At 37.9% G+C, this 12032-nt stretch overlaps 1 protein-coding gene across 2 annotated transcripts in view; it reads left to right on the top strand.

Moving 5' to 3' along the window:
• The window catches only part of LOC131430655 (epidermal growth factor receptor), a 295688-nt gene extending 286036 nt beyond the window's left edge, over positions 1-9652 (top strand). For both annotated transcript variants that reach the window (XM_058595780.1, XM_058595779.1), the window contains exon 8: positions 5766-9652. In XM_058595780.1, the coding sequence (XP_058451763.1) occupies positions 5766-8044 (2279 nt within the window). In that variant the 3' untranslated portion in view covers positions 8045-9652. The remainder of the gene's footprint in view (positions 1-5765) is intronic.
• Positions 9653-12032: the final 2380 nt, after the last annotated feature.

The raw sequence follows: 12032 nt of genomic DNA, 5'->3' as shown, positions 1-12032 counted from the left end.
CAGGCCTGTTATATGACTTCTTAATAAGCAGAATGCTATTAAATCAGAACTTATTTTCTAATATTCAAAGTTTTGCTTCCGACATTAACTTTGGTTTTGTAGCAATTGAAAATTTCTTGCCAAATCAGAGTTTTTGGAAAATTCATGTTGGGATTCTCCGACGACTTTTACGATTTCGAGCTTTCTTTTCTTTACGTTTCAATGCACTTTACACTTCAATGTTGTACACACCAATTGCATGACCGCCTACTGCAAGTTTACTAACACTAAGAAACCTGCCTAGTCGAAGTTTGGACATACAACCGCTGTCACGCGAGATCAGTATCTTATATTCTGAAACATCGACCTGGGATGGAACAAATTCACATTCTATCACATTTATCTTAATCTATTTTTTTACATTGAAAAGCCTGTTCAAAATTTTGGTTATACACTCGAGTATCTTTTCATGCTGTTGATTCTAATATGGTTTTTAATGCGAATTTTATAAAGCATGCGGTTTTCTTTTTTCTTTTTAAAAATCTGGAGTTATCTTGAGTTTTTTTTTTAAATCAACTTAGGGGTTGATTTAAAAAAAAACTCAAGATGGATATTTTCTCAAGATCTCGATGTTTCATGAATTTTCTATGACACCTGCACAAAAAATATTTATTCATTACTTTACGGTTTTTGTATGAGAATTTTTAAAGTTATGCGTATTTTTTCTATGATTTTCTTTTTCCCTTTCTCTGATTGATGAAAGTCTATAGACTCATAGAAAAGAATGATATTCGACTGAAAAAAATTGTTTTCCTAAAATGCGGCTGAAAGCATTTACCATTCGACTCGGTTCGTCTAGTTGAAGAATGTCATTTGGAGTGACTATGCAAAATACGTAGAAATTCTGCTAAATCTAACTCAAAACTGATTCATTTTGTAGATTACGTTAGTTGATAATCGAACGAACCGATTTCCAATATAACGGTGCTCAGATCTCGATCCCGGAAGTACTAAGAATAGTGTTTAAAAGCTTCAAAAAGAAGCTCCCTTCATTTTATCAGAGGCCAATTCTCACAAATTTAGGCGCAAAGGGTCTTATAGACCCCACCCGGATCCAACTTTCGGTTCCAGAATTGCAGGGTTCAAGTGTGTTTAAAATTAAAAACCATTAAATCATTTGGAGCGACGATGCGAAAAACTTCTGTTTACATTGTTCAAAACTGTTTCAATTTTTTTGCTTATGCTAGTTGATTACCAATGACACATTCTTTTTTTATTCAAGAATCGAAGCAAAGTATTTTGAAGAATGCATCATATTTATTATATGAGAATATGAGTAATATGATACATTACATTACTTAATGGAGGCTGTTGAAAGTCAGTTGAAACAATCATCGCTTGCTACGATTTCCGGAATTTCAATTGTTTCACCAGCGTGTTACACCAATAGCGGCCCTTACATGAGACACACACTACAGTCAATACAAGGAGTCTTGACAATATTTTTGATCCTGTTAGGGAAACTTCACCGGATTGATGAAAATATTGTCAACAAATCAAAGCTGCTCATCAATATGGAAACTGTTTAATATGTGCAATGAACTCTTATTTCAATATTCAGTTGCAATATTTAAAGCTCTAAACGCTAGATTTTTTTCGAAAAATGCAGTCACAAGGAACGAAGCCAATTGGATTGACGGTATTGACTATACTTTGGATTGACAATAATATTGTCACGTGTAAGAGCCGCTAATGAGTTAAAGCTAAACGATTCTTGCAGATATGGCTTATTGGAGTTAATGATCAAAATTGTACGAACTATTTACAATTTCTTCGGTACATTTAAATGTGCATACAGAGCGGATATGTTTTGATTCAGTGAAAACTACATCGAACAGTAAGATGAAACCAAGCTCGTATTTTCTACGTTACTTGGTTTAAGGACTTTTCAAACCATTCCGATCCGGTTCAGTTTCGGAACCGTATACGGATGGATTCCACGCCACATCTGTCACCGTTTCGTGTCGGTACTGAGCAGCACAAGTGTGAAATCACACCTTAAAACGTGTGGAGGAATGTTGGCACCTGTGCACTGAATTCTGTCGACACTGAATCGTATATAAAATGCTAAAACTAATCTGCATGTAATTAATTATATTAATTCCGAATCAAACCTGAATGGGCGAAAAAATTTATTCAGTACTAAACGTGAAATTTAGTACGAACTCTGAATTATTGCAACCAGCAATTTTAGTCGGAGTATAAGATGGTACAGTGAGTAATCCGAGAGCGTCTACAAGAAAAATCCTACGCATTTTCGAGATATCTTGTTCCCTAAATATTTTTGGAACCTTCTTAAAACGGGAGGAAAATGCAACGATTTAATTTTAAGGAGTCTCAAACTGATTTTCCTCTCGTTTTTAAGAAAGTTCAACAATTTTTGGGACCCTATAAAAATAAGCTTGAACACATGTTGGTGTTCCCTGGGCATGTGTCCATAAAAAGTACACGAGTCAGGCCCGTACCCAGGATTTCGTTTCGGGAGGGGCCCAAAGATAAAAATTAATGTTACTGAAGTTTGCTTATGCACCTAATTCTCGGTGTGCCTTTTACGGGTGTTTTTAACAGACACTTTAAACTTTTCCACTGAAACTGTTATTGTGTTACATTTCTTTACGTTCACTGTCTTGTTATTTCTGCAACACTTGTCTTAGACCTTCTAAATAATTATATATCTGTTTTTGATTTCGGGAGGAGCCCGGGCCCCTCGGGCCCCCCCTCTGGGTACGTGACTGACACGAGTAAACACGATGTGTTAATAAACATCATAGTTCTGTTAGAATTAGAGATAGTACAACAATTGTTTGTCGTTCTCTATTGAAATATAGTAGTTTTCAGCTGGACATAGAATGCGATGGAATCGCCGCAGAATAGCGAAATAATGAGCGTCAGAACCATGGATGCCAGGTTTGCAGATTGGTATGTAAATTTGCAATTTCGTTTGTTAGCAGAGTTTGCAATCAAGCAGACTTTTTGCAGATTTTCTAAGTTTTTATAAACATACGTCCATTTGAATGGCTTTTACTGTAGGGTATTTGTTTGGTTTTTCTAGTCATAATTTTAAATTTTGAGCTCGCATAGGAGCATTTCTAGTACGCGGACGTACAAAATTTTACCTGACATCTCTGCCAGAGCATTGGACAGTTGTTTTAACCTCTTCGCTGTCTGTTGTATTTAAATTAACTAGCATTAGAGCCACAAGAAAAATTAATCGAGGTCAATTGCAGTTTCAACTGGTAATAATCCTTAGCGACCAGTATTATTTCATTGTTGATTGAAAGCATCAACAAATATATATCTGTCAAAGACGACCAACTTTTTGGAGTGGAAGATTTACAATTTTTTTGTAATAGTTTATTTTTATAGTTAAAATCGACAATGTTTCGAATAAAGAACGAGGTTTTGAAGATCAAGGCATAGATTAATACAAAATATGAATGAAAAGGAAACATACTAAGCACAGAATAATCATTATGTCAAATAAATAAAACACGCTTAAAAATCCGGGCCAGTTCTAGCCGATGGTAGATCACATACGTATTATCAAAATGAATTCATTATGATTGAAGTTTACTTAATAATTATTCTGCTAATAGGAATTTGTCATTGTAACGGTCTATTTGAATTTTTTTTCTGGCTCGTGGTCTCGAAGGGGTTGAATCGATGCGAATGACATCGCAATCTTTTCTAACCGACAGTGAAAATTACAATATACAAAATTGCTGGAAAACCGATTTCTGATCGTAGCTGTGGAGACCCCAAGTGTTGTATACCATTCGACTCTGCTCGACGAGATCTGAAAATATATGTATATTCAAGTATGTCGATATGATAACCAAGTTTAACAAGTTAAGTCTTGTTTGGAAGCTAATTTTAAGATGTGAATTAATTTTGGGTAGCTTATAGAAGAGCTCGACAATGAGTGATTTCTACTCAAACAATAGTTAGAAATGATTTTCAGTGTAGAGAAAGGAATTATCACATCACTAGTTAAATTAAGAAGAGGAGTTTTTGCCTTTCTCATATATGAAGTCTATGTAATCACTTTGAAAATCGGCTCTTTACATACCATTCGACTGACAAAATTATCGATATTTATCGATAATATCGATATCGGACTGCACAGTATCGATATTATCGATAACCGATTATTGTCGATTTTTCCCATCTCTAATTTATATTGATATATTGAACCGGTGCTCTCAGAGAGCAGAGCTTACTGCCATTAACCCGATGATGAAGTATAAACAGGTGGTGTGAAATTCATGGCTTGCTAGCGTAGCAACCTAAATACAAACTACACATGCTTTATTTCAATAAAAAAAACCCTTCTTAATCCACCTAGTGGTGTGATAATGCCTTTCTCTTCTTTCATAACAGTCTCATGAAAATATATTTCATACTTTTATTAAATAATTTCGGACAATAATTTGACACCAATTGATTCAGATTGATTCAAGTAGTTCACAAAAGCATGCTTCAGTGTTTATGTCACACAGTCAGCATCAATTTTCCAAACTAGTGCTTTACATTTGCGTTGCCTATTTGTATGAGAACAGTGATGCTAATCTAAAAAAAGCCTTCTTAGTCCACTTAGTGGAATTTTCATATATCTTGAAAAATCACCATAGGGTACATGAAATTTTCGAAATCGAAAAAAAAATTTTGATGCCAAAAGGCTTAGAATTGCATGAAACGTCGAGATTTAGTGTCATCTCGAAAAAAATTTTTTGAAAAAATTGACTTTTTGGGACTTAGAAAAAATATCAAAATCCCAGAAAGTTGATATTTTAAAATTTTTTTTTTAGATTACACTACATTTCGATGTTTTATACAGTTTTAAGAGTTTAGGCATCAAAAAAATTTTTAGAAATTTCATGTACTCCCCCCTATGGTGCTTTTTCAAGATCGAAAATTGTCAAACCTTTACCACCGGGCAGCACCCCTTAAGCATGTCCGATTTAGCTCAAATTTAGCATGAAGGCTTTTTACGAGGTGCTTAAACTTTTGAGCACTAGAACTTAACGAAAATAGAGGTGATCTCAAAATTTTGGCACCCTTATATATATAAGAGCGGTAAAAATCAACGTGTTTTGTCGGTTACGTCACTTATACAATCATATCTCCGGAACCAAAAGTCTCAGCCATTTCTTCGAACTTGATCAATGGCCCGACAGTAGCTTTCAAACGAGCCCAAGTTTGTTAAAATCGGTTCAGTCATCTCTGAGAAAATTGAGCGCGTTCAAATATCTTCTAAAGGTGCACACACACACACACACACACACACACACACACACACACACACACACACACACACACACACACACACACACACACACACACACACACACACACACACACACACACACACACACACACACACACACACACACACACACACACACACACACACGTACATACATACACACACACACACACACACACACACGTACATACATACACACAGACATTTTCCGATCTCGTCGAACTGAGTCGAATGGTATATAACACTATGGGTCTCCGAGGCTCCGTTCGAAAGTCGGTTTTTCCAGCAATTCTAATACCTTTCTATAGAGAAAGGCAAAACTAGATTGATTAAAGTAACGGTGTTTCTGATGTAACTTGACTTGCAAATGAAAGTGCTGGTTCTTCCACATTGTGTATAATCGTCGATTCAAGCGAACAAATGTTTAAACCGTATCTTCTTTCTTCCTCTTTTTTTCCAGACGGCTACTACAGCGAACGAGTCGAACAGGACGAAGGACCACTGAAGCAACTGTCCGGCAAGTCGGTTTGTCGCAAGTGTCACCCGCGCTGCAAGAAATGCACCCAATATGGCTTCCACGAACAGGTCTGTCAGGAATGTGCCAGCTACAAACGGGGCGAGCAGTGCGAAGACGAATGTCCGATCGATCACTACGTCAATGAGGAAACCCGTGAATGTTTGCCCTGCCATTCCGAGTGCCGGGGCTGTCGGGGATCCGGAGAGGATCAGTGCAATGACTGTCGCAATCTGAAACTGTACGACGGTGAACCGTTCGATAACTCGACCGCATTTAACTGTACCTCGAGTTGCCCGGCTAGTCACCCATACAAACACTTCCCGGTGGAACCGAGCAAGACCGTACCGTACTGCTCGGCAGATCAGGTCCAAAATGGGTTCCGACTCGAGGCTTCCACTACGCCAATTTATATGCTAGTAGCTTTGATTATCGTTGTTCTGTCGATTTTGACAGTCTGTATGCTTTTCCTGTACTGCAAACAGAAGAACAAGAAGGAAGCTGTCAAAATGACAATGGCTTTAGCCGGCTGTGAAGATTCCGAGCCTCTTCGACCAACTAATGTTGGTCCAAATTTGACCAAACTGAGAATCATCAAAGAGGCAGAGATTCGTCGGGGAGGCGTCCTAGGAATGGGAGCTTTCGGACGTGTTTTCAAAGGTGTTTGGATGCCAGAAGGTGAGAGTGTCAAGGTGCCAGTTGCGATCAAGATTCTGATTGAAATGTCCGGAGCCGAATCGAGTAAGGAATTTTTGGATGAGGCCTATATTATGGCATCGGTCGAACATCCGCACTTGTTGAAGCTGTTGGCTGTTTGCATGACTTCACAGTTGATGTTGATAACGCAACTTATGCCTTTGGGATGTCTGCTCGAGTACGTCCGGAACAATAAGGACAAAATTGGCTCGAAGGCTTTGCTAAACTGGTCGACGCAAATTGCTCGTGGTATGGCTTATCTAGAGGAACGAAGACTGGTTCATCGGGATCTGGCTGCTCGTAATGTTCTGGTGCACAATCCATCCTGCGTGAAGATCACTGACTTTGGTTTGGCTAAACTGTTGGATTACGACTCGGATGAGTACCGTGCAGCCGGAGGAAAGATGCCCATCAAATGGCTTGCTCTGGAGAGTATCCGACACCGCGTGTTCACTAGCAAGAGTGATGTTTGGTCGTTCGGGGTTACTATCTGGGAATTGCTAACGTACGGAGCCAGACCATGGGAGAATGTATCGGCGAAAAATGTTCCTCAACTGATCGAAAATGGCGAGAGGCTTCAACAGCCTTCTGGCTGTACGCTGGATATCTATTGTATCTTGTTGGCTTGCTGGATGGTGGATGCCGACGCACGACCTACTTTCAAAAGTTTGGCTGAAGGATTTGCCGAAATGGCTAGGGATCCAGGCCGGTACCTTATGATCCCAGGAGATAAATTTATGAGACTGCCATCGTACACCAATCAGGACGAGAAGGACTTGATTCGCACACTTGCCCCGGCAGCAGATCTTCCGGGAACGATCGTCGAAGCTGAAGAATACCTTCAACCGAAGACGAGACCAGTCCTGATGCTTCCTCCTACGTCGATGGAATCAAGCGAGGAGAAACCGAAAGCCATGCGCTACAGCAAAAATGCACTCAAACCGGACGAAGAATCGGACAGCAATGCCCGTGAAGTCGGTGTGGGAGGCATTCGACTGAATCTGCCATTGGACGAAGATGATTATCTGATGCCAACTTGCCAAAGTCAAGCACCGTCGGTGCCCGGTTATATGGATTTGATCGGTGTTCCCGCTAGTATTGACAATCCAGAGTACCTGATGGGATCAACCGGTAGTAACGTGAGCACCGGGCTTCCAACTCCTCCGCCAGTCGGCCCGAGTGCCAGTGGCATCTGTATCATCCCCTCCAGTCCTGTTACTAGTTTACCCCCAAGCATCAACGGCACCGTTAACATAGGCACCAGCAATCCTAACACTACGACAATTAATAACAACGCAAACAACAACAATAACAACAACAACAATAACCCTGTGGTTAACAACGCCAACAAAGCAGAAGCTATTCAATTGCAGCACACTACGCTTCACGAGCCTCATGCTGCGCCACCAACGCAAACCCTTGGGATCCCGCTGTCTCCGACGGAAACGGAGACCACCTCCGAGCACGAGTACTACAACGATTTACAGCGGGAATTGCTACCATTGCACCGAAACGAAACCACCGTGTAACGGTGATCCGGTCTATCCCACGCAGCGGTTCAAATTGTACAGAACTGACTTATCTTTTAGCGAAATAGATAATCAACCAATCAACAGAATGCGGATGCATCGAACAGAGCAAATTCCAACGAGCATTGGCAATTTTAATTTACAAAAGTTCAAATTGTGTTTCTATCAATAGTGCCTTCATTACGAAAAGTTGTAGAAATCAAATATGTAAGCAATAGTGGATAAATCAAATGTGCCTATAACGAAAAATTGGTCACTGTTCCTGGTTCCAGTAGCAGTATTCCATGGCAAAATTAAGGTGACCACGTGTCAATTGTACATAAATGTGAATCGTATATAACAGAGATGGTATTTAAACTGATATAGCTAGCTAGTGACCGGATAGGTAGTACTTATTTTATGGCTTAGTAGGCTGTTCGAATGGTTTCGAAACGTTTCAATTACGGGATACGAACGGAAGAAGAAGAGTGTAAGACGAATATCAATGTGAAATTTATTTTAAAATCATTTACAGCAGCTGTGTGTAGTCAGCATTTTAGAGTTGCATGATCAAAATTTTAAAGAATGTCTTTATTTTATATATTTCATAAAAGACCTGTGATATTACCTTTAATTAAATGTCAAATCTTGTATAACATTTATGTTTCACTGATTACGGTTCAAAAGAATGGCAATAGCGAATAGCCGTTAGGTAATTACTCGATTTCAAACGAAAAAAAAAACTAACAATGACAATGAAACAACGAATATTTTTATGACCTACTTCTCAAAACATAATAGAAACGTATGCCCCTTCGCCTACTTATATCGACTTTTGGAATCTCTCCTCATCAAGCATGTATTACCAGCAAGATTCGTTGGATTTTTAGTTTTCTGTTATTAAGAACCGCGTACTATTCATATGACGTAAAAATTGTAACACTCCTGTAAATATGTAAGCAAAATCGGCCTGCACAATGTACATAATCAACAGCAATTCTCTACTTAAAAACAAAACAACTGTTAGTGGTTTTTCTTTTTTCGGAAGAAGCAGTAATAAGCAATACTGGTCAACTCTTCTTGGAGTGGTTGATCCGTTCCAAACAATACAGTTGGTTGTCTAGGTTAGCAGATTGTACAATAATTTTCAAAATCTAGATTCTAGCGATTGTAGCGATTAGTGATTAACTAGATTAAGCATATACACTAAAATTGTTACGTTGTGCCATGTTTCGTACAGGAACGAAACAAAAAATAACTGTCTGAAACTCTGTTCAGCTGAACCGTTCGGCTGTAAGAAATAATTGACTTATGAAAACAAACCAGAAGAAAGGCTATAGAAATCATAACCATAACGGATGGCACATTTTTTTCTGCGCAGTTAAAATAATGGAGAATAATAGCTTTGTCCTAATAGAGTTTGAATAAACTAGAAGTGCACGGAAACGAATTGCCTTTCGGTCTCCGGACTAGCCGGGTACTTGCGTAGGTGAATACCGAACGTTGATCCTATGGTTTATGGACAATTGCTTCCAGTATATTCAAACTCTTGCTGAACAGACCAAGTTTGTTGATGATTTTAAGTTATATGTGTATTTTAATGTTAGAATAAATGGAAATATTAAAATATTTCTCGATGTTTTGATTTAAATTGATGACCGGAATTCCTTTTCAAGCGGGTTCGATGGAGTATTGAGTTCAGAGGTAAGATTCCAGTGGTCAAAACAAACTGAATTCATGTTCCAATTCAAAGCATTGAACTTCGGAAATAAAAACTTTTCTTATCTTCCTGAGATATATTCCAGAGTAAAAACATTTCTCTTTATTTTGAACCCCAGAAGAAATCGACCTCTTTTACGATTCCATCGAAAACCGATCCTACGGGATCGGTCTGATGTATTTGAATCTAAACTTGCGAAAATTGGTTCAGCCATGTTTGAGAGATCGAAGTGAGATCCAGTTTTTATTACTGTGATGCCCCCACATAAAACAATGACTTCAAAACAACGTTATCGATGTAATTATTTTAGAAGAATGTGGAATGAATCGTTTGATAATCTGGACATCAGCCTTTTGCTGCGAATCCATCGGTTATTTCAACAATTTTTATAGCTATTCGGATTGATATACGATTGAACTTAGATCCTTTGATGATTCTACAGTCTGAATATCGCTTAAATTCGGCAGGATTCACAATTGCAAGAAATAATATGATCCAGATTTTTTGAGGAACGAAGTTCTCCGACACTGCTAGTTATGTAAATATTTTTGGTTGCTATAAAATACAGTATATTTCTATGCAAAAATACTGTGCACTTTAGCGGAAAAAACAGTACACAGTATTAAGGTCGAAAATACTGTTCAAAAATATAAAATATAATAATACGGATCCGAGCGCTAAGTATTGAAGAATCCAACCAACTCTTTTGCGATCGCAACGCTGCCCGAGTGGCGAGCTTTGAACTAAGCGATGGTGATAATTTTCCGATTTTGCTTGAAGATTCGAACAAAATGCAGGGTTTTTATTATTTTTGCTTATGAATCGAATACTAACATACAAAAACGTGTAAAAATTTTGTAAAAAAAATCGATCAATTATGATTCAGTAACTTTCCGTGGTATGTGTGATTGATATTTATGGAGAAATCGTAACATGAAACACCAAATTCGAAGAAGTGAGGTTGGGTACTGTTTTCATATCTGGGATATTCTTTGTTTTTTGGGTTGGATTTTGAGTTTAATTGATAAATTATGATCAAAAGTTTTATGACTAGTCTATTTACTCATGTTTTATCATCTAAATCAAATCTGTATGTGAACTGAAAATTTCAAATTTCATCCTAGATTGTCAAGAGTATAGGACAATTTGAAATCATATGTTTGATGACAACACGTGAATAATCGTTTTTCTTACCCATATTTGTAAGGTTTTGCCATCTGCATTCTTCCAAACTCAAGTAAATTGAAAAATTCGTCAAAAATTGTTCTAAATACATGGGATATGTCAAAACAATCACCATAACGCTATCTCGTGGTGACCTCGCTGATTGGATTGTTCAATAGGCTAACTGCATATCTCGAAATAGCGATTAAAGCGACACCTTGTGAGGGATGGCGTCGTCAGCGCGGTACTCTTTAATATCTTTAACCATGGTTTTATAAGCAAAACTCGACTATTTTAATTAATATTATTTGCATAATCAGATGAAGTATGAGCACGGTTATTGAAAATCTCATTCAAACCGTAAAATTTTCTAGTTTTCGTCATAAATCGTTGAGGAAGGGAATAAAATAAGGAAGATCGAAATGACAACCGGTTTCTCCAGGGAACTGTTTTGCGCACCAATAGCTCGCTATAACGCGAAATTTAGGATTATCCCGTTTTATAGGCATTTTTACTTCTTGTCGATTAAGGACACTCGTGTACAAAAACGATTAACCACATTTAATCTCACTACATACATTTGAATATTTTTCCATCAATGTTTCTGCCTTCTTCAATAAAGGGTAATAGAATTGCTGAAAAAATGACTTTGGTCGAGCTCGATCAGACGACCAGCTCGACGAGATCAGAAAATGTTTCTCTGTGTGTGTATGTGTGTTTGTGTGTGTAGAAGGCTGAACCAATTGAAACAAACTTAGATTCGTTTGAGAGCTACTATTGAGTTATTGGTGAAGTTTGAAGATCAAGTGGCTATCCTTACCAGTTTCCCAGTTTCAGAGATATGATGATATAAGTAACTTAAATGACGAGTCAGTTTTTATCTACCAGTGATTGTTTTCTTTTAGACTCGTTCTTTATCGTTTGTTTCAGATAGAAATAATGAAGGAACATTTTTACACCTCCCACCAGGTTTTGGGAACAACTAAGGAACAACTAACGCATATTAGAGTGCTACGTTTAGTAACGAATCTTGAGACACTCATTTCTAAAAGTGTATTTTCATATTTATTTAAGGCACAGTGGGTCGCGTATAAATTGTGAATCGACCACGTGGTTCCCTCAATT

Source organism: Malaya genurostris, chromosome 2 (genome assembly GCF_030247185.1).
Source record: "Malaya genurostris strain Urasoe2022 chromosome 2, Malgen_1.1, whole genome shotgun sequence".
Lineage (NCBI taxonomy): Eukaryota > Metazoa > Arthropoda > Insecta > Diptera > Culicidae > Malaya > Malaya genurostris.
This window is presented reverse-complemented; position numbering and strand designations above follow the sequence as displayed.